At 38.9% G+C, this 23,422-nt stretch overlaps 1 protein-coding gene across 2 annotated transcripts; it reads right to left on the bottom strand.

The window, feature by feature from the left end:
* Positions 1 to 707: 707 nt before the first annotated feature.
* Positions 708 to 23,189, bottom strand: susd1 (sushi domain containing 1). 2 transcript variants are annotated; one of them, XM_047381915.1, is made up of 19 exons: positions 22,859 to 23,188; positions 22,571 to 22,714; positions 21,420 to 21,575; positions 21,157 to 21,309; positions 20,719 to 20,898; positions 18,791 to 18,970; positions 17,195 to 17,374; positions 16,915 to 17,094; positions 13,221 to 13,400; positions 11,343 to 11,522; positions 10,307 to 10,486; positions 9,766 to 9,930; positions 8,298 to 8,392; positions 8,027 to 8,213; positions 7,787 to 7,880; positions 7,136 to 7,391; positions 6,994 to 7,033; positions 6,761 to 6,854; positions 708 to 997 (listed from the first exon to the last, which is right to left on the bottom strand). In XM_047381915.1, exons 1-19 carry the CDS (start codon positions 22,899 to 22,901, stop codon positions 979 to 981), a joined length of 2,706 nt encoding a protein of 901 aa, XP_047237871.1. In that variant the 5' UTR covers positions 22,902 to 23,188; the 3' UTR covers positions 708 to 978. The 2 variants fall into 2 exon arrangements, with proteins under 2 accessions (XP_047237871.1, XP_047237872.1); XM_047381916.1 differs by lacking the exon at positions 6,761 to 6,854 and having other exon boundaries at positions 22,859 to 23,189.
* Between the last annotated feature and the right edge of the window lie 233 nt (positions 23,190 to 23,422).

The following is a 23,422-nucleotide window of genomic DNA, read 5'->3' as shown; positions in this document are numbered from 1 at the left end:
GCAATCGTTGAAAGAAAACTTTAAAATGTTCTTCTTAAAATGAGACCAAAATGTTTAATTTTGATTTAATCTGACCAGAGCACATTCCAAGCAAATTGCTATGTATGATGGAAAACTAACACCACACATCAACCTTAATAGACCATCCCAACAGCAAAACATAGTGGTGGCTATAGGGAGGATGCTTTTCTGCAAATGGAACAGGGAGCCTGTTCAGTGCAGATGGGAAGATGTATGGAGCTCAACAGAGTGCAATGCGGACAGAAAATAACTTGAGATTGGGAAGAGGCTTTAGGGACGACTACCCTAAACAAATACAATCTGAGCTTCAATGGAATGGTTTCTTTAGATCAAAGTGTGTTTTATGTCTTAGAATGGTCCAATCAAGATCCAGATCTAAATCCAACTGGCAATCTGTGACAAAGTTTTAAAAGTTACTGTCCCCAGATGGTGTCCATCTTCTTTAACTGAGCTGGGGTCATTGACAAAGAATGGGGAAAATTGTAATTCTTTTAAAGATAGATAATAGAGACATACCCCAAAATACTTGCAACCTTAAGGTCACAGAGATCCAAAAGTTTCTGGCACAATTTAACCTACTTCGCATGTGCATGGAAAAGGACAAAGATTTACCAGTTTGATGAGCCATCTAACACTTGATGTCAAGTATTTTAGATCATTTTGAATTGAAGAGAAAACCCATCAAGCAAGGAAACAGTAGTTTATTATTTTAAGTTAGAAATTTAAGTCTGCAAACTAACAGTGTCAACACAGCAGCCAGAAAATGATCACATTCCATAATCAATAATAAGTCTTAATATGGTACATATTGGAAAACAGAAGTGTATTAATTTTGAATGTCATAATGATAATAATAATGACAATTTATGATAATATATGAAGTGAGTATTTACAGGATGTACAGTTTAGAAACATTTTATTTGTTACTATTACTAAAGAGACTGGTGCAGAGGATGGTTAGGTCCTGTTCACACACCTGAAAGAGAGCGTAAAATAACATGAATTTCCAAGTTTAGCTTTTTCACCTTAACTGTCTAACTTATACAGTAGATTATTTGTGTAAGAAGTTAAAGCTGTGTCCCCACACATGGGACATTTTTCTGGAAAGAAACATGAGCAAATTAATCAAACTGAAATTTTTAGGAGAATTTGAAAGGGTGCCAATGCAACTAATGTTCATCAATCCAAAACAATTATAATGTCTTTAATTAGCCCTAAAGGTTGTTTTGAATTTACTTGATGATGGCTCAATGTAAGAAAGAATAGCATCCTACTTACTTGAAGTCCAAAAATGCAACATCATTCTCTTCACAGACAAACAGAAACATCAACAAGCTTAGCCTCAAACAAACAATGTTGAAACATTGAACCAGAGTGGAAAACCTCTCTTGTGACATCACACTTTCACATTCTAAGCCTTTGATGGGGCCTTCATGTCCTTTACATTTTTTATGTGGCATTTAAATATTTGTACAGGAGCCTGCTGATGGCTCATTCATAGAAATCAGGTGTTTCTTTTGTAAAGTATCCTATTCTTTATACTGTGCCCATTATTGCCAACAAATTCATGACACCTAATTCCAACCAAACCAAATCAAGCTGTACATTCCACTGTATTTCTTATGTGTATATCAATGCTATGAGAGGAGTACTGAAAACAAAATCCTGACAGAAACAAAAATAGTCATAGCAAGTTGTTAAACCCGTTGGTGCCTTTAAGTATTTATTTTTAAGTTGCAGTTAATACTACTCTTTTTTTATTATAAGTGAATGTAATGGAGGCAGAGAGTTCTGCTTCCACCTCTCTGCCTGCTCAGATGCTTTTCTCCTAAGCTCCCTGCTTGCTTGCATTCTTTTACTCGTAACTTTTTATCTCTTAGCAAAAATTACGGAAATATTGGACTAAAACTACTTCTTACCAGCGACTCCCAAGGATTATTATTATATTTATTTTTTTTCTAAAGGATTTTGATGTTTTTATAATCGAACTCAAAAGAAGGATAAGTTGACGCCAGCTAATCAGCACAAAATGCCTCCCTGCACCACAGAGGACTTCGACAAACGTTTACAGAAATTGGCTGTTTTGGAGATGAAAATCCACCAACTAGAAGTGAATGTGGAGGTGAATATGGGGTACAATGATGATTCAACTCTGCCTGTGATCCCAAACAGTGACAGCCAGTTCAACAACTCAGCCAGCAATCAGAACACTGAGAATAAACCTACCAGCAGACCCCCTGGGATGTTTTAGGCGCATGCGCAAAAAATCAAGGTGGACTACTCACTGGAAGATCTCAGCAATTAAATAAATTAGAATGGCCAGAATTACAGAGAAATGCCCCAGTTTCCCCTGGGAAAAGGAGACTTCGACAGTGAGCTGCTGTCACAGCAAATGATAGAAGTGAGACAGCTGGAAACAATGGAATTCCCCTACAAAACAGATATCCCCCACTACAGAATGAAAACCAGGAAAACTATCCATCTTCCGAGAACAATAAAAGGTTTGAGAACAACCTTCATTCTAAACATTCTTCTCCTAAATTGTCAGAGAATAAGCGCCCCACCGGACCAAGATCCCTAATAGTGGGGAACACAGAAAAACTTCTGCAACAAGAAAAACACAGAAGTTATGATTATCTCAGAGAATATTCTTGCAATCACAGAAAAGCGCCCGTCTCTAGAAAACCTTATTATACACTGTGGAGCCATGGATGATGTGGCTAAGAAAAAGTCAGAAGGATTGAAGGAGGATTTCACTCGTCTGCTGAATATTGTTGGAGGTCTCAATATCAAGGTGTTTCTCAGCGGACCCTTTGCCCCGATTTTCTGTGGAGATTACGTTTTTTCCAGACTTCTGATGATTGATAAATGGTTGAAAAAACATGTGCCACCACACCTGTGAACTTCATCAACAACTTTAATAATTTTTGGGAAAAAAGACAACTCTTCAAGCAAGATGGTTTCTGTTTGAACAAGCCAGGAGCCAGACGTCTCACATCTAATCCATTCTATTCAGTAAATAATCCGCCAGCAGCTTCGACCTTCAGCAGAGAACATGGAGTATCAACAACAATGATAACGCTGCCTCCAGCAGCTCCAGCAGAAACAACCGGCCAGTTGGCTGAGAAAGAGAGGTCATCACAAAAGGTCTCCCCGTCAAAATCCACAGGAGAGGTGGACCCCCCTGTTATACCCCCCTCCCCCAAAACCCAGACCCAGACCGACACCCCCGGTAAACCCCCCTCACCCCAGACCCCAACCCAGACCGCACAGAACTCTCCCATCTCCCCATTGAGCCCGCTTTTTGCTTTACTGGATTCTGATAACATGAAAGGAGCTCTTAAAATCGGGACCCAAATGGCTCTGACATCTTCTCCATTCAACACCCCCCGTGGCTGAGGCCCAGCTACTAAACCAACATCTTCCAAATGCTGCAGACCTCCACCACCTCCTAATCTATCTCCTCCTAATCAGGACCTTCAAATCATTTCTCTGTGATACAGTCTGGGCCCCAGTGGTAACTCTATCAGAAATGAGCATGTCCAGGAAAAACTTGGACCCCTAATAGGAGATAGTTGTAAAATCTCTGTGCTTATATGTGACAGAAAGAAGAAAGCCAAAAGGATAAGAGACAGTAATAAACAATCAACAAAAGCCATAAACTGTCAGGTACAACCAGACACAGAGTTAATATCAGCAACTAAGTCATATAAACTGGCTTTATTGAACATTAGATCTCTGTCAGGAAAATCATTTTTAAGCAATGACTTCATTACTGACCACAATCTTGATGTTATGTTTTTAACAGAAACATGGTTACATGAATTTAATGAAGCTCCCATTCTGAAAGAGGCAACGCCTCTGAACTACAATTTTCTTTGTGATAGCAGACAGCAAAGAAAAGGTGGAGGGGTGGCCACTTTGTTTAAAGATTTATTAGAGTGTAAAAAAGTATTTCTGGGCAAATTTGACTCTTTTGAATATTTGGCTCTCCAGGTAAAGAGTCCGGTCTGAATGATGTTCTTGAATATTTACAGGCCTCCTAAGTCCAAAAGAAACTTTATCAGTGATTTTAATGAGCTTTTATCTGTGATATGTGTTGATTCTGACTGTTTAATTATTGTGGGAGACTTCAGCATTCACATGGACAATCCTGAAGACAGAAGTACAATAGATCTATGTGACACTCTTAGAAATTTTGGTTTGACTGAACATGTTAAACAGCAAACGCACAAACAGGGACATATTTTGGACTTGATCATCATTGAGGGTCTAAACATTTCCAAGGTGTCTGTAACTGATGTTGCCCTATCTGACCACTTATCTGTTATTTTTGAAAGCATCATCTGCAATGACTCAGTTTGCCAAAGAGACATGATAAGAAAACGCATCTTTAAGGACAGTGCTGCTGAAACCTTTAACCAGATTTACTCTTCTACCTCCACTTTGCCATGTAACACTGTAGATGAGCTGGTACACAACTTTCATTCTAAAATCTCGGACATCATTGATTCAATTGCTCCAATTAAAGTGAAAGTTGTTTCTGGGAAGAAAATGTCTCCGTGGAGAAGTGCTCCACCAGTCAGAAGTGAAAAAAAGGAGTGTCGAATAGCTGAACGCAGGTGGCGAAAGACTGGACTCCAGGTTCACTATATTATCTATAAAGAGAGACTATACAGATATAACCTACAACTGAAAAATGCAAGGGAATCTTTCTTTTCTGAGATCATCAGCAAAAACATTAACAATGCTCATGGATTATTTGCCACGGTCGACAAGTTAACAAACCCTCCTGTAACTGTAGCATCTGAACTCCACTCTACCAGGGCCTGCAATGAATTTGCTAAATTCTTTAATGAAAAAACCCAAAAGATCAAAGGGGCAGTCAAATCATCCACATCAAGTCCAGTACCAAAGTTGTCTCCAACTAGAATTGATTTCGACAAAATTTCCCAATTTCACCAAATAAACTATAAAAACTTAGAAGAAATCATACACCAACTAAGCTCTTCTTCCTGCTATCTCGATCTTTTACCCACAGCTTTCCTTAAGAAAGCTTTGCCTGTAATAACATCTGATTTAACACAAATAATAAACACGTCCCTTTTGTCTGGTGTTTTACCCCAGGCCCTAAAAACACCAATTATCAAACCTCTATTGAAAAAGAGCAACTTGGACAAGCTGCTACTACAGAACTACAGGCCTATATCAAACCTCCCCTTCATCAGTAAGATTATTGAAAAAGCTGTGTTTCAGCAGTTAAACAACTTCCTAACAACGACCAGCCGCTTCGATATCTTCCAGTCAGGCTTCCTCCTCACCACAGTACAGAGACTGCTCTTGTCAAGGTGTTCAATGACATCCGTATAAATGCACACTGGAAGAACCACAGTGCTGATATTATTGGACCTTAGTGCAGCATTGGACACTGTTGATCACTCCATTTTATTAGAGCACCTGGAAAACTGGGTCGGCCTTTCTGATACAGCACTCGGTTGGTTTAAATCCTACTTGAAGGACAGGGACTTTTTTGTGTCAGTAGGTAACTTTACATCAGAGACCAGAAAAATCACATGTGGCGTTCCCCAAGGGTCCATCTTAGGGCCCTTCCTATTCAATATCTACATGCTCCCCCTAACTCAGATTGTAATACACAACAACATAAGATATCATAACTATGCAGACGACACACAGCTATACGTTACGATGTCACCAGGTGATTATGAACCCATTCAAGGGCTGGGTAAATGCTTAGAAGAAATCAATGCTTGGATGTGCCAAAATTTTCTTCAGCTGAATCAAAATAAAACTGAAGTAATAATCTTTGGACCAAAGGAAGAGCATTTAAAAGTTAGCACACAGCTTCAGTTAATACAGCTAGAAAACACCACTCAGGCTCGAAACCTGGGTGTAGTGATGGACTCAGACTTGAACCTTCAGAGGCACATAAAGGTAGTAACAAGGTCGGCCTTCTATCACCTAAAGAACATCTCCAGGATTAAAGGACTAATGTCTCAGCAGGACCTTGAGAAACTAATTAATGCGTTCAACTTTAGTAGAATTGATTACTGCAACGGTGTCTTCACAGGTCTGCCTACAAAGTTGATCAGACAGCTGCAGTTGATCCAGGACGCTGCTGCCCGCGTCCTCACTAGAACTAAGAAGGTGGAGCACATTAGCCCGGTTCTAAAGTCCCTACACTTGCTCCCTGTAGCTCAGAGAATAGACTTTAAAATACTTATGTTAGTCTATAAATCACTGAATAGCTTAGGACCAAAATACATAACAGACTTGTCAGTGTATCAACCAGCCAGACCTCTCAGGTCTTCTGGCTCAAATCTACTCTGCATACCCAGAACCAGAACTAAACATGGAGAAGCAGCTTTTAGTTCTTATGCTCCACTAATCTGGAAAAAACTCCCAGAAAACTGTAAAAGCGCCCAAACCCTAAGTTGCTTCAAATCAAGATTAAAAACTTATTTGTTTAGCGGCCTTTGAATGTGTTATCTAAACATTATTAGTTAAGTTTTCTTTCCAATTTTCCTTTCGTTTTCTTATCCATCATTCTGTTCTCTTTATTCTTTTTAATTACCTCTATTGTTTGATTTTCTGTATCATTGTAATGTTTTTCCTTATGTACAGCGCCTTGAGTGCCTTGTTGCTGAAAAGCGCTATATAAATAAACTTGACTTGACTTAATGACAAAAAGTATTGATAAAATGTAACATATTGTTCATACCAGGCCAAGCTGTATCCCCCTAATAAAACCAGGGCAACCACTCCTACACATGCAGCAGCAGACAGCGATGAAACCCTCAGAATATAAGATGTACCTGAAAGGAAAAAACATTTTTTTTTAGTGAGTAAGTAATGTCAGCTATTCCTTTATGGTTTTGTACATTCTGAATTTTAAAAGACAACTATCTGGTGCTTTCTGGTGTAGCATCAGAATACAACAACAAAGGGAGGTACCTGCTACTTTAGCCCAAAGGACACAGCAGCTTCTCGACATCTTGAAAGGAAAACACTTAGGTAAGTGTGCCAACCTTCTAGAGCATAACTAAATAACTGTAATTATTTTGTAATAGTACAACATATAGAAGTTTCAACTCACCGTTTTCCACTGACTGACAACTCGTAGGACAATAAAGTAGGTGTTACCACTCTCCAATGGTGCATTATAGAAGCCCCCATACAGGAATCCATCCCCCACAGTAAAGTTCACTTTTGTTGCAAGATTCTGGACAACAAGCTGGGCTGTCATGTATTCAATTGGTGATTGTGTCCTGCTTAAAGGGTTTAAGCTCACAGGAGAGGTGCAGTCAAACATGAGAATCTCCTCAACAGGAAGCACAAAGATTTGGTAGAAGCTGACAAATCAAAAACACAAAATGCAAACTTTTATCTTCATTGTATGGCATCATTCTATCAGTTTGTAAGCAATAGTGGGCAACAAAGTCCACCTCCAGATGTGCATAGCTGGTAGAAACATAGCCTAAAGGTTTCCAGCTGTTATTGAAGTATAGGAAAATACAATAAATACAATTCCTCATCTCACTTTTCAGTTTTTGTTTCAAAAAATCTCAAATTAATTTATTTGATAGTTTTGGTTGTAAAATGTTAAAATGTGAAAAAGTTGAACGGGCATAAATACTTTTGCAAGGCAGTGTTTTTGCACAACTAATTTGCTCTTAGTCTGTCATGCAAAAGCCACCATTTCCCTTGTGAATGTTAGACAGTGGGAATTTGGTATTAATGATGTTACCTTATAGGATCCAGTGTGTTGGGAGATCTCTGCAACCTCAAAGTTGGTACTGGAGTCTCCTCCTCTGTGTAGTAGACAACTGGTGCTGGAGGTACTTTTCAGAATAAAGAAACACACATTATTCACCAACGGCTTATGTTCTCTGGTCAATATGATAAAGACTACAGAAAATAAACTATAACCACAAGAAAATTAAATATTCATTATCACTCGATCTTTAAACAGTAGGCGGTGTCGTACCTGTTAAACTAGTGTTGGCTGTGATGGTGACTGTGAATCTGGCTGTTACTGCAGTGATAGAAATGCTGTAATTTGTTAATGGAAGCAGCTTGAGGCAAATTCTCAGCCAATCATCCTTGGACCTCAAATAATGCTGTCCTTTGTCTAGAAATGATCTCTGGTAGTCTCTGAATCCAAAATAAATGACCTGAAATAATTGAATCCACATGTTCAGTCAGAGGTAAAGAAGTTCCCTGTAGATATGGTGAAAGAAAGATGAAATATATCTTACCTTATAAAGTTCTGTATCTTCCTCATACTTCTCTGCCTTCCACTTCAGACAGTTTCCATTATGGAGTAGTAGCTTATTAATAGGTGGCTTGATTTCTGTAATAAATAAAAGATACTAGTAGTTGTAGTCAGAAGTTTATATCTACTCTTAATGTGCTTCAACAGTATATTATTTTAAGCTTTTCATATTTTTTGATCCTACAGCATATTTACAGTGGGTAAAATATGTTTTAAACAGGTCAGTGTTTTCTCTGTGTAAATTTCTGATTAAAATAAAACTTACTAGTAAGTCGGGGCAACAACCCATTTAATTCACAAAGAAAGAAATCAAAATAAATCAGTCTACAAATGAATTTATGGTTACAAAATTGGAATGGCACAGGGAATTTAACACACTTACAGAAATGTATTAAATACTTGTGGGGGGACCTTGGTGGTAATGACAACTTCAAGACATCTGTATAAAGAAACTAGTTACATGTATTTCTCAGGTATGATTTCGACCATTTCTTCCACAGATACTGCCTTGAGATCTTGAAGGTTCTTGAGGTTCTTTCTGTGCCTTCTGATCTTACGTTTCCATAGATTTTTTATTGAATACAGTCAAGTGGTTGACTGGGTCATTGTAGAAGTTTTACTTTCTTTTGATGAGACATATTATGAGTTTGTCATAGTTTGGTTTTTTGATGGACCAAAATACAGGGAAGAACTCCTGAAACTCGAGGTTTTCAGGTAAGGTGAGTCTTTATTATCCATGGCAGCACACAGACAGGGTAGCCAACACACAAGATCGCACATACACATAAAATAAAGAACCAGCAGGGAACAACGGAAACAAACAGGCTTAAATACAAAACTGAACAGCAGGGGGAACCAATGACCAACGTGACAAGACAATCAGGGGAAAACACAGAACAGGTGTCGGCTTGGGGTGCAGGGAGACAGAAAACAAAGGAGCAGACCAGGTAATATTTCAAAGACACAAACTCAAGAACTCAAAACACAAGCAGGTATGACAGAGTTTCCATGGCTGTATGTTTGGGACTATTTTGTTGTTTGGAAATCCTCACTCATTTCATTGTCAAACATCAAATGTTTATCAAGAATGTCTCAGGACATTTCTCTGTTCAGTTACATGAAGTCAGCCAGTAGCATATGCTGTAAGACCAACCACACTATGATGTACCCTTCTGCTAACCTCTCATTTGACATTGTTTTTTTGGAGAATCGTTCTTCCCCACATAGGAATGCTTTGTAAATGTTTTCCAACTTGACACATTTCAGCTGGTTTCTTGGCTTTCTATATCTTTTTGCACAATTTTGTCTTCATGTGTTCAATCCTTACTCCCTGTGTCACTCTTGAGAAAAAATTTTGATTTGTTCAATACTTATTTTACTCACTTTACATATATATGATGGTCAATGATGGAAACACCATAGTGTACAAGTACTGCTACTTTTAGACTTACCGATACATGTCAGAGTAGCTCTCAGCCATAGTCCAGAGCTGCCACACACAGACATGTTTGTGCCCCTCCAGCTGTGATATCCCGCTGCACATTGGTGGATCACAACACTTCTGTTGTGCCACACTACGTCTGAGTTGGCAAGGAATGGAACAGGGCCACATTCAGCTGGAAAAATATCAGAACTGAACCCTCACTCAGGAATGGCATCATTTCCCCCACATAGAAAAGTCATCATTTGTTTTCAGCATGCACCCAAAAGAGAATGAAATGATTTGACTAATAACACATGTCTAACAAACACCAATGTGTCCTGCTGTGCTGGTTGCAGGTGAACGCTGCAAGCCATTGTTGATAGAAATGGAATCACCTGCAGTTTTTTTTTAAGTTGGCACAAAGTCCATGTCCGACACCCAAACTTTTAACAGAGTGTGCAGGGTTAGATTAGATACATACCAGTGACATGCTTGAGAACATGCAAGGAGATCAAACAAGCAACAACGACTGAAAAGATTGTCTTCATATATAAAGAATGTTACCCTACCTTTGCATTTTACAGATACTTCCTCCCACACTCCTGACTCTGAACATGTTGACAAATTATTTCCACTTTCTTGGTAAAACCCATCCACACATTCACACTGTGCAACACTGCCTTGTGTGCTGTTTCCGTCCCACAGCAGCTTAGTGTTGGGGTGACATTTTGGGTGACCGCAGTTTACTTCTGTATACAAATAAAAATAAGCATGGACTGGGTGCAATAAGTGTAGAAAGTCACAAGGTTAGGAGAGGTGCCTAACAAGATAAACATCTAGTGAATAACATATGTTACAGTAAATTGTGTTTAATGTACAGATGCATCTCAGTAAATTAGATTGCCATTAAGATGAAAATGTGTTTCTGCAATTCAGTTCAAAAGGTCAGACTTGTATATTATATAGAGTGATGCATTTCTGAACACTACATGAGACATCTAAAAGATATGGCTTAACACATGGAATACAGCTGTTGTAGTCCAAGTCCTGGGCCCCTTTCAGATCCCAGTTCCGCAATAACATGCAACAATGAACCCCCAATTATGGCTCACTTTGTGCTTTCACAACATAGAAAGTAATCTGCAGAGGTCATGATGTGTGCTTGCAGAGCATATAGGGAATTACTGAACCAAAGGGGCACGGCTAATAACTTGCAGTATTCACCTGTGCATTACTTGTTTATGTGTTTTGGGTTTTTCACTACTGTCTGGCTGAGTTTTGGGTTGCCGCCCTCATTCATGTTGTCCAAATACATTCCATTAATATACTTACAGCTGTAAGCGATAATTGTTAAAAATATGAGACATAAAAGCCTGATATTTATCTTTCTGAATGTATTGAATCTATGATATTTTAAGTAATTGAAATGCACCTTTATATATTTTACCAAACCTCACAACATCAACACTTTTAACACAATACTTTTTATGCAACATAAACACGCTTAACGTAAAAGAAAAAACGTTTTCTTTTGAGCTCAGAATTGTAGCTAGGAGTCCAACATTAAAATTAAACTGCTAACTCTTGGGTCATAAAATGTTGCACCTTCACATGACAGATCAACATCCTCCCACAATCCATTTTCTCCACACACTGAGTAGGTTCTCAGGCCTCTGGCGTAATATCCTTCTTCACATTGGTAATAAACCACATTACCAATGCGTGGTGTGCCTTCCCATTGCATTTTAGCGTGCTTTATAGAAGGAGGCTGCATACAACAGATTTCTACAACAAGGAAACATAAATGACATACTGACACAACTCACATCTTTAAGCAAATTGTTGTGAAGAACTTTTGGGGTATTACAGTTTATTTCTATATAAATAAGCAGAGGCGTTGTTAGAATGCTGAAACACTTGGGGCATAATTATATTTTTATACAACAATAGCATGATCCATTTTTTTTGTTTGTCCTTGCAGGGTTTTGGGGTAGGTTGGTGCCCATCTACAGTGGTGGGGAACATCCTGGACAGGTCACCAGTCCATAGGACATCATAAAGACACACAACCATGCACACACACACCAACAACAGTTTAAAGAGACCAATTAACCTGACAGTTATTTTTCCGGACTGCGGGAGTAGTCAGAGTACCCGTAGAACACCCATGCATGCAAACTCATGTAATGAACCCATGCTGGGATTCTGTTGCTGCAAGGCAATAGTGCTACTATCTGCACCACCTTGCTTTTGGTACAAAAATCATCTACGCAGCTGGAAATGTGGGCTAGCTCCGTAGAAGTAAGCAGGTGAAGATGTCATATTTTCCTCACCAATAAAAACAGTCTCTCCATTGGACAAATTTTTTTTTAGTTTTGGATTTAAGTGAAGGAACATCCCAAAGCTGAGAGATTAGGACACAATCCAGATCATACCTTGGCAAGGACAAATAGCTTGAGAAGTGAGTCAGCAGCCAGCTCATCGAGATGACTGCTGTTTGTGAGCATAATAATTATCAGGTTAAAGAATGCTTTCTTTTACGATGTGTTTTAAGTTTTATGTCTCTTCTGTCATCAAAACACATCTGCAGATGTCAGCAGATTTCATTAAGTCAAAAATCCCGCTCTCCAAACCATCCTCCTGTATGTTTAGTCACAACAATTAACTGTATCAGCACAGTTTTTTTTTTCTTAGTGTCTGAACCAAATGAAGGAGATAAGATTTGACGGCATATGCCATGTGGATTCCCTTTTATCCATTACATGTGTAGCAATAGTCTGAAGTGACTTTTTGGAACCTTAAACATGTTATTGTTGGAAAACTCAACTCCAGACAGGTCTATAGACTTTGAGTGAAGTAACAGATGGTGTGCTTCGAAAAGCGTGTGGAAGCTACATTGCAGCAGGGTGCTTAAAAAAGTAAAATGTAAAAAAGTAAAACACAGGCTGATTATGTAGGTTATTGTGACATGTAACATAACATTCCATTTTTTATTATTGGCACTTTCTGTTTTTACACTGGGACCTTTTTGTACTGAAGCAAAAAGCCTGATATATGACACAGAGAAGTAAGCTTGCTTTTTGGCTATTTAAACATTATAAAATTAAAATTGTATTTAAACAGATCAATGCCAAACTTTAATGGATATTTATTTTCTTTAGATGTTCCCATCAGGGGAATTCAAAGTTTACCTTTAGCTTTAGCCCCAAATGTTCTCATCTAACAACGCCTTTGCAATTTTGTTTTAGCACAAACTGGGAGCAATGACAAAGTGCAATAACTGCCAAAATGAATAAAGCATTTACATGAGAATGAACAAAATTTTATCAAATTGTGTTACAGCGATTTCTGTATAATTAAAATAAATAAATCTGCCATACAACAGTCTTTGCTATGCATTCCATCTTTTGTGCTCTAAACTGTTAACTAGATGTTAAAATATAAATCCAACCATCAGTTTTCTTGGGTGATAAAATGTTGCACCTTCACATGACAGATCAACATCCTCCCACAGTCCATTCTCTCCACATGACGAGTAGTTTCTCAGGCCTCTGGCATAATATCCTTTCTCACATTGGTAATACACCACATTACCAATGCGTGGTGTGCCATCCCATTGCATTTTAGCATGCTCTATAAAAGGAGGCTCTGTACAACTGATTTCTACAACAAGAAGACAGAAGGTGAAAGGAGACCACCGGAAGCTGGCCACAATAGGCAGTGCCTTGCAAAAGTATTTACACCCCTTGAACTCTTTCACTTTTTGTTAGGTTTCAAATAAACATTTCAGTAAAGTTTATTGGGATTTTATGTGATAGGCAAATGAAAAGCAATACATAACTGTGAGGTGGACAGAAAATATTTTTGTACATTTTTACAAAAAAATCTGAAAAGTGTGGTAGACATTTGTTTTCAGCTCTCAAATTTTTATACTCTGGCTTTGCAGATCTCAATATTTCTGCATTTCTTCTTAGTAAAATAGAGTGGATAGAGAGTGTCAATGAATGTCAGTTTTCAAATCTTGCAAAATTTCTGAATTACATTTTGGTCTAGGTCATTCAAGCACATGAAAATGCTTTGATCCATTGTAAACTCTTGAAGCTCTGGCTGTATGTGTAGGGTTGGCCATCTATAACTTTTTTTTTTCAGAATTGCTTTGTGTTCAGCCCAATCCACCTTCTTATCAACTCCAGCTTCAATACATCTGCTGAATAAAAGCATCCCCACAGCATGATGCTGCCTCCACCGTGTTTCATGGTGTGCATGGTGAGTTTAGGGTGCTAGTTATGCGGCACTTAGTATTTCGTATATAGGCAAACATTTTACATTTTAATCTCATTTGACCAAAGCACCCTAGTCAAATGTTGTCTGAATTCCCATTATGACCCATGGTAAACTTCAGAGAATTTTTTGGCTTCTATTCAAATCTTGTGCCACTCTTTCATAAAGATCAGATTTGTGTAGTTTACAACAAATAGTTACCCTGCCAACAAATTCTCCCACCTGAGCTGTGTGTCACGTTTTCCAGGTGTTTTGGTTTTTGTGTGTATGTGTGTGTGTGTGTGTGTGTGTGTGTGTGTTTATGACTTCCTTGTTGTTTTATTCTAACCGATCTTGTTATATTCTGTTATTTATGTTGCTATTCTGTTGGGGGAGTGGTGGCCTAGTGGTTAGAGAGCAGGGCATTTGCATCCTGGAGAGGCCACAAGTACCCTGGTTCAAATCCTACAGCCTGGCCCCCGAATGCTCCCCGGGCGCCACACAATGGCAGCCCACTGCTCCCTAAGGGATGGGTTAAATGCAATGGATAATTTCTCCATTATGAGACCAATAAAGTCCAAATTATTATTATTATTAGGGGTTTGCCATATTTGTTAATTCCTTTGTGTTTAGGTTTAGTTTATTTTTGTGTTCTTTCTTTGTACATATGAAATTATTTCTGTTTGATCTCTGTTACACATTTTTTCCTTGGTTTAATAGTTTATTTGTATCTCTGTTCAGCTCTATTCAGGTTAATTAGTCTCCCTCCCTCAGCTTCTGCCTTCATTCCGTCTCAGTCGTTCCACATTTCTTTCGATTATTTCTTCTGGCTCTTTTTTTCATTTTCCACCTCTGCCTCAGCATATGAGCTCACTCTTGGGTCCTTTTCAAGCATACCATGACACTGTGGATCTCTGCAGCTCCTCTAGATACCATGGTCCTCTTGGCTGCTTGTCTGATTAATGCTCTCCTTGTCCATTTGGGCGGACAGACATGCCTAGGTAGGTTTACGGTTGTGTCATTTTCATCATTTGGACTGAACATTGTTATGTCAGATCTTGGAATATCATACATATACTTTCATACACACAATATACAGGTCCTTCTCAAAATATTAGCATATTGTGATAAAGTTCATAATTTTCCATAATGTCATGATGAAAATTTAACATTCATATATTTTTGATTAATTGCACACTAACTGAAATATTTCAGGTCTTTTATTGTCTTAATACGGATGATTTTGGCATACAGCTCATGAAAACCCAAAATTCCTATCTCACAAAATTAGCATATTTCATCCGACCAATAAAAGAAAAGTGTTTTTAATACAAAAAACGTCAACCTTCAAATAATCATGTACAGTTATGCACTCAATACTTGGTTGGGAATCCTTTGGCAGAAATGACTGCTTCAATGCGGCGTGGCATGGAGGCAATCAGCCTGTGGCACTGCTGAGGTCTTATGGAGGCCCAGGATGCTTCGATAGCGGCCTTTAGCTCATCCAAAGTGTTGGGTCTTGAGTCTCTCAACGTTCTCTTCACAATATCCCACAGATTCTCTATGGGGTTGAGGTCTGGAGAGTTGGCAGGCCAATTGAGCACAGTGATACCATGGTCAGTAGACCATTTACCAGTGGTTTTGGCACTGTGAGCAGGTGCCAGGTCGTGCTGAAAAATGAAATCTTCATCTCCATAAAGGTTTTCAGCAGATGGAAGCATGAAGTGCTCCAAAATCTCCTGATAGCTAGCTGCATTGACCCTGCCCTTGATAAAACACAGTGGACCAACACCAGCAGCTGACACGGCACCCCAGACCATCACTGACTGTGGGTACTTGACACTGGACTTCTGGCATTTTGGCATTTCCTTCTCCCCAGTTTTCCTCCAGACTCCTTAATTTCCGAATGACATGCAGAATTTGCTTTCATCCGAAAAAAGTACTTTGGACCACTGAGCAACAGTCCAGTGCTGCTTCTCTGTAGTCCAGGTCAAGCGCTTCTGCCGCTGTTTCTGGTTCAAAAGTGGCTTGACCTGGGGAATGCGGCACCTGTAGCCCATTTCCTGCACACGCCTGTGCACGGTGGCTCTGGATGTTTCTACTCCAGACTCAGTCCACTGCTTCCGCAGGTCTCCCAAGGTCTGGAATCGGCCCTTCTCCACAATCTTCCTCAGGGTCCGGTCACCTCTTCTCGTTGTGCAGCGTTTTCTGCCACACTTTTTCCTTCCCACAGACTTCCCACTGAGGTGCCTTGATACAGCACTCTGGGAACAGCCTATTCATTCAGAAATGTCTTTCTGTGTCTTACCCTCTTGCTTGAGGGTGTCAATAGAGGCCTTCTGGACAGCAGTCAGGTCGGCAGTCTTACCCATGATTGGGTTTTTGAGTGATGAACCAGGCTGGGAGTTTTAAAGGCCTCAGGAATCTTTTGCAGGTGTTTAGAGTTAACTTGTTGATTCAGATGATTAGGTTCATAGCTCGTTTAGAGACCCTTTTAATGATATGCTAATTTTGTGAGATAGGAATTTTGGGTTTTCATGAGCTGTATGCCAAAATCATCCGTATTAAGACAATAAATGACCTGACATATTTCAGTTAGTGTGCAATGAATCTAAAATATATGAATGTTAAATTTTCATCATGACATTATGGAAAATAATGAACTTTATCACAATATGCTAATATTTTGAGAAGGACCTGTATTATCATCCTATTCCTCCTATTCAAACTTTTGGAAAAATTTGTGTTGGTCTATCACATAAAATCCCAAAAAAATACATAAATACTTTTGCAAGCCTCTTTAAACATGAATAGTATATTGACACAATTCACAATTCTGAAAAACAAGATTTTAAAGCCTTATGCTTTGCACTAATAACTAATTACAGTTACATATAGATGAATATATACGTAATACCTTGGCAGGACAGAGAGGGCATATTCCATCTTCCGCTGGCAGTGCAAATTGATACATTTCCTTCACCAACATTGACATATCCATTGTCACACATATAAACAACCTTAGAGCCCACAGTAGCAATTCTTTCCCACACCATTACTGCATGAGGGATAGAAATGGGCTCTCCACAGTCAACCTCTATACAAATGGAAAATTCATTATTTAGCAGAGATGAGGAAACATTCCACATGTACAGCATCAGAATGAGCCACATGGCATTTTTGGAGAAAAATATTACCTTTGCACAGAATGCCAGGCACTGTCCAGTAACCATTATCTGCACACACTGATACATTGCTACCTTCAAGATGATAAAATCCAATATTACAGTAATAAGTTGCTGTGCTTCCATAAGTGAAGCTGCCATCCCACACCTGTGCAGTGTGGGACACAACAGGCGGATCTGCACACAATGTCTCTGAGACAGGAAATGATGTACATTTAGATTAAAGCGGCAAAACAAACATCTCAAAATGTAACCCATTTTAAGAAAACTTTACGAAAAGCAGAATAAGTGAGGAAATTAGTGTTTGCTTGATTATTTCTTTGTTGTAACAGTGCTTTGTCTCGATAAATCTATTGCAGCTGAAAAGCCAGTTTATTTCCCCTTTAATGGTACCACATTTGTTGGAAAAATGCATTTGTGGCTTTAGCAGCAGAGCTAAGTTAGTGAGTTGTACCCATTAAAAAGTTGCCAAATCCTCTCCTCCAGTGGTAGATCGTTTTTGGTAGAGGTAGTGTTATGGTGTGGAGCATCATCTCTCTAATCATTGGAGGTTATCTCCATGCAGAAAGTCATCAACAATAGATTCTGCAACCAGTGGCAATCCTATATCTTTTCTCTAAGATGACATTTGCCCCCACAGCATGGGCCTCATCTGAGACTACCTCAAGAATTCAGGAGTGGAGAGGATGGAGATGGCCTGCCAGTAGTCCCAACCTCAAACCCACTGAACACTGGTAGCATCATCTTGGATGTTCTTTTCATGCCAGACTGACCAACATAAACCTCTCTGGTTCTCCTTAGAAAGGGACTACACACTAGGAATTTTAAAATTAAATTGTTAAATTCCTAGTATGTAGTCCCTTTCTCAAAATTTCAATCACTCAATCCAATTAACAACACCAAGCAAGAGTCAATAAGCTGTTTGACATTGACAGAGAGGATTTAACATTTTACATGGTTGGAATCCCCATATTCAACTCTGCTACTTAATCCAAAATGCATCTTTCACATAATCTACCATTAAGAGGAAAATAAACAGGCTCCCCATTGATATAAGATTCATTATGAGGACAAATTGCTACAACTAAGAAATAATCAACCAAATACAACTTTCCTTACTTTTCTGCTAAGTTTCTGTCCCACACATGTTTATCTTAAGCAAAGTGTTAAATCTCTCAAAGTGGGGGATTGTTTTTTTTACATTTTGACTTGTCATTGCAAGAAAAACATAGCAGTAACCAAACAGGGACAACTATAAATCAGATCCAAAAGTATTTAAAATACGTTTTTTGTTTTGCTGTTTTTCTCTTTAACATCTTAAAATAATATTGCTATTTGCTCTAATAGTACATTTTTTAACTAATTATTCTTTGTGCAACTAAGATGTAAATAAATCAATAAGATGGTCAGACTGTTTGATCAAAAAATTCAAGGAATACCTTGAATTGTATCCAGTTTAGCCCAATTTCCTGTTGGGAAGCCTGACGTTATTGAACTATCCTTAGGTAGGGTTGGTTGGCTGAGTGTTTACTGCAACAACATGCCAAAATGTCTGCTGTCACAAAGATGCTTAAATAAGGAAATTAATGTATTCATCTTGTGTGTTACCTTGGCACAACAAAGTTGGAGATGTCCAGTGACCATTTTTATCACAGATGGATACATTATATCCTCCATTATTATGAAAGCCCTCTTTACAGAGATACAGCACTGCGCTGCCAGGTGACAAACTGTTGTTCCACACCTGCTCTGTGAATTCAATCAAAGGAGGATTCCCACACAAGATCTCTACAGGGAAAACATTTACCAAAAACATATATTAACACTGAAATGATCAATAAAGTGCAAAACTCAGTATGGCTGAAACGAGAGGCCCTGCACAGGATAGTGAGGGGAGCTAAAGAAGCCAATGGAGCAACCCTACCCACCTTCCAGAAACCCAAGAACCACTGCAGAAACATTGTCAGAGACTCCTCCCACCCCCTCAATGCTGATATCATGCAAATGTTACAGCAACATCAAAAAGTAGAGGTGATTTAGCGTAATCTGTGGGATTTTTTTTAAACATTTCACACAAAGATAAAACAAGTAGTGATAAAACAAGGACATGGATAATTTACTATTGTTATACCCACCAACTTAGGCAGCATTTTTCTTATCTTGAAAACTTCTACGGCAAGAGGAATATTACCAAAACATTAGTGCAGTTTAATTTTGTTTAACTTTGGTTCTATTTTTGTTTGGTCTTAATTCCTGTAATCTTTTTCTAGTTTTTGCAATCATATCCCTTTCATCATCAAAAATTAACATTTCTGCTTCATCTTTATTCATTTTTCAGTGTTTTTATATTGGTTAATTCTGTTTCTAATATATCTGCATTACAAATACAAATGCAAATACATTCCTCAGTTCTACATTTAAGGGTGGTAGTTCATTTACCTGATAATTTCTGGTGTGATTGTTGTTTGCTTAATTGCTCCTTTGTTTTAACCTCTGTAAAGCCTTTTGTGTTAGATGTACCGGTATGAAAGTTCTCTATGAAGAAAATCTAAATTGATTAATTGATCTGAGTAATACAGAAAAAGGCATGTTTTTCATTGTGTTAAATCAAACTTCCTTTTTAAAGGAGTTTAACTGTCAGATTTCATAGTATTGAATGCTGCAACTTATCAAGAGGAATCTGTGCACATTCTTGTTAAATTCAGGACTTCAGCTGCAACGGTCCATTGCCCCCATCAACCTACTGAACTGTGAGGGAAGTTGTTGAACAGAAGAATGCAGATTAAAATAATTGTCGACCAACAACCCACCTCTGCTGGAAAAACTAAAGTTTGTAAGTCTTGAAGTTTCCATCACCAAAGTTAGAATTGTTAACTGAAAAGGCAAGTTTTAATTCTTGTATTTTAGAAAATTATACCAACTTTACTTAACATAAAAGGGAAGGAAAGGCCATTTTTACACTGTGTTCTAGTTTGCTTGTCTGACACAATAGGTAACCGTTGAGACATACAGAAAGTCACATGTTATGTCTCAGTGTACTTCGGGCTGCCTGCTCTTCTTCATTTGCTGTAATACTATGATATATTGAACACATTCATCATGTGATTATTTAGTAAAAAGTCTCAAATAGTACCAGTCTTAACTTCTTAAAGCTACATCAGCCGATTTCATTTACCCCTAGGGTGCAACACAACACAACGCAACGCAACGCAACATGTTCCTGTCAGGAAATCAAGTTCACACTTAGCAAATTAAGAGAAACATTCACATTTATCCCATTCTCACTGTGGATTATAACACTTTTAATCTCCACGGAAAATGTAATATGCTAGTATAGCAACTAAATGTGACCAAAACTTTGAAAACTGAGATGCTCTTTGCTGAATACAAGTGCATTATTAACATGAGTTAATTTCAGGTAAACTGAAGCTGGCACATGATTCTCACAGAACAGAAAACAAACATTTATTGGTGGAGTTTTAGATGTTTGGTATTTCGTCAAATGTTAGCTGTATAAAGCAGCAAAGACAATTTACCTTCACAGACCAGGGTGGGCCCGCTCCACGACCCGTTCACTCTGCACTCAGAGCTGTTGTGTCCTCTCCGCCACACAAAGCCTTCATCACAACCAAAGGTGGCCATACCACCGTATGTGGTTCCTGTAATAGATAGGAGTACCGTGTCCTCCACTGGGGTGGGCTGACCACAGTCAACCACTGAGTGGGGGCAGGTGCAAGAACGACTTTACTATCCTTGCTTTCAACCTTACAGAATTACACTAACAAAACAGGGATCTGGCAGAACCAAACAGGATACAGCACCTAGCACATGTATTCAACTTTTGAACTTTTTTTAATTTTGTCACAACAAACTTAAGTGTGTTATATATATTATGTGATCAACAACACAAACAACACATACACATAGGACATATGTGTTCGTAGTCATGTTTAATTCCAGAAGGGTTTGTCTACCTTTGCAGGAAGCTGTGTCTCTCTGAGGGTGAAAAGGCTCAGCTCCGTTGTGGACTCGGTATCCAACCTGGCAGCTGCAATCAAAGCTGCCCTCGAGGTTTCTACAACGGCCTCCCTCTCCACATAGCCCTGTGATCCTGCACTCATCAATATCTGCAGAAACAAAAGGAACGGCAACATTATTTCTCCAAATACAGTCACCTATCCACTCTTTCAGACCTACATTGTAACATTTAATGTGACTGTGTCCAGCCTAAACTCACCTTGGCAATGGGTTCCATCATTTGGGATGAAGGCCATCATGTTGTTAGATGGGCTGTAGCCGGCCAGGCAGGTACAGTAGTAACTACCATATGTGTTGTAGCATGTGGTGTGCTTCCCACAGATCTTACTGGCTCCTATCTGACATTCATCTTTATCTGGAAAAACAACAGAGACAACAATGTCTAACACAAGCCTGAAAACCTGCTCTCTTTAAAATATTCCTTTTAAAGAGAGGAGGGACGTTTTGAGTTTGCCACAAGGCATGTGGACAATTCCTCAAAGTACGGAGGAAGATGTTCTGGTCAGTTGAGGCTAAAATTCTACTTTCCGGCCACCAAGGAAAATGATACCCCAACACATCCCATCACCCCAAGAATACCATTCCTACAGTGAAGGATGGTAGTCGCAGCATCATGCTGTGTGGAAGTTCTTCAGCAACAGGGAGTAGAAAACTGGTCTGAGTCGAGGGAAAGATGTATGGTGCTAAATACATGTATGTTATTGAGCAAAACCTGTGTCAGTCTGCTCGTGATTAGAGACTGGGACGGAGGTTTATGTTCCAGCAGGACAATGACCTGAAGCATACTGCTAAAGCAAAGCGCAAGTGTTTTATGGGGAAATATCTAGATGTGTTGGAATGGCCTAGCCAAAGTCTGTACCTTAATCCCGTTGGCAATATGTGGTTAGACTTGAAGATCTCTGTTCACGAGCAAAAACCAGCTGAAAGCTGGACAAAGTTTTGCCTTGAGGACTGGGCAAAAATCCTATTGGCAAGATGTGGCAAGCTCCTAAAATCTTATCCAAAGGGTTAGAGGTAAATTGTAATTGCTGCAAAAGGTAGCTCTACTAAGTACTGACCTTTTTTTTAATTCCAGGTTGTGAGGCAACAAAACATGATGGTGACTACTTTTAGAAGGTGCTGTATAGGGAACAATGCAACTTTCTGTAGTGAGCAGCACAGTAAGGATATAGTCATCAGCTGTTTCAAAATTAAATAGATTTACATCCCTAAACTTTTAGATCTATGGCTGCCCAGTATCATTCTGATTGCACACACATTCCTTCGCAGAAAAAAGCTGATTATGATGAAAATACATAATATGATTTCACATGTGACAAATACGTAAAAAAGAGCTTTTTTTTTTTTTACCTTGACAGAAGGTTATCCCATTTCCGACAAAGCCGTACTTGCAGTTACAGACTTTACCAGAGCCATTTGGCTTGTCCTCACATGTGGCGTTAGCGTGGCAGGTTGCACACACGTCCAGCAGAGTTTGGCTCCATGCTGGGATGGCTGAAAGATAGATGAAACATCTACTGGTTGATATATTTGTCCTATTAATCTCCACTAGAAAGGTATTTTTAACAATTTCAAAGATACACATTGATCAGCAAATCTGATAGATGGTGTGGAGGTAAAGAGAACATATTTACTCACCTGAAAATATTAGGAGCAGAAAAACATTAATCGTCATCATCATTCTTCTGTTTCCTTCATTCGTTTTCTCTGAGAGTCTCCCAGCATCTGTCTTCACTCCATTCCTCACTCCATCTCTTCACCCCTTCCTCCTTTATTTTTACACTTCCTCCCCTCGTACAGTTGCAGCACTGAACACATTCGATAACCACTGCTGAGGCGCTGCCGAGAGTGGGTGAACTGAGGTCACACTGAGAATGACTTCTTTTCTCAATGGTCTTCATGCAGATACTGCTGTTGAGGCTTCATCAGACCCCCTGGCACATTCAGTAGCCACTGCTGATGATAGCTCCAGTGCTTGCTCTGGTAAACTGCACACTCATGCTGCTGCAGCTGATAGTGGCTATATTTGGTCGAACGAAACCTGCTGGATTTTGATTAAAACCAGTGATAGGGTCGACTTTTTCCAGTTTGTCAATGGGAAGTTTGGACTTCCTTTGGAATTTCTAATTTATTGATGTTATTTCCTTTTGTTAAATGAAAAATGTAACCTCCGGTAATTAAATATCTTTTTAAATAATATTT

This window comes from Girardinichthys multiradiatus, chromosome 12 (genome assembly GCF_021462225.1).
Source record: "Girardinichthys multiradiatus isolate DD_20200921_A chromosome 12, DD_fGirMul_XY1, whole genome shotgun sequence".
NCBI classification, from domain to species: Eukaryota; Metazoa; Chordata; class Actinopteri; order Cyprinodontiformes; family Goodeidae; genus Girardinichthys; species Girardinichthys multiradiatus.
Note: the sequence above shows the minus strand (reverse complement) of the source record. Positions and strands in the feature narration are given on the sequence as shown.

Bases quoted from the DNA above. Each gene is read 5' to 3' on its own strand.
- susd1 (XM_047381915.1), bottom strand. From the start codon at position 22,901: ATGATGATGACGATTAATGTTTTTCTGCTCCTAATATTTTCAG. The intron at 18,971-20,718 runs GTAAATTGTCTT...TTTTCCCTGTAG, and splicing joins GCCCACCCTGGTCTGTGAAG to AGATCTTGTGTGGGAATCCT. The intron at 17,375-18,790 runs GTAACACACAAG...TTCCTGTCTCAG, and splicing joins TCCAACTTTGTTGTGCCAAG to AGACATTGTGTGCAGATCCG.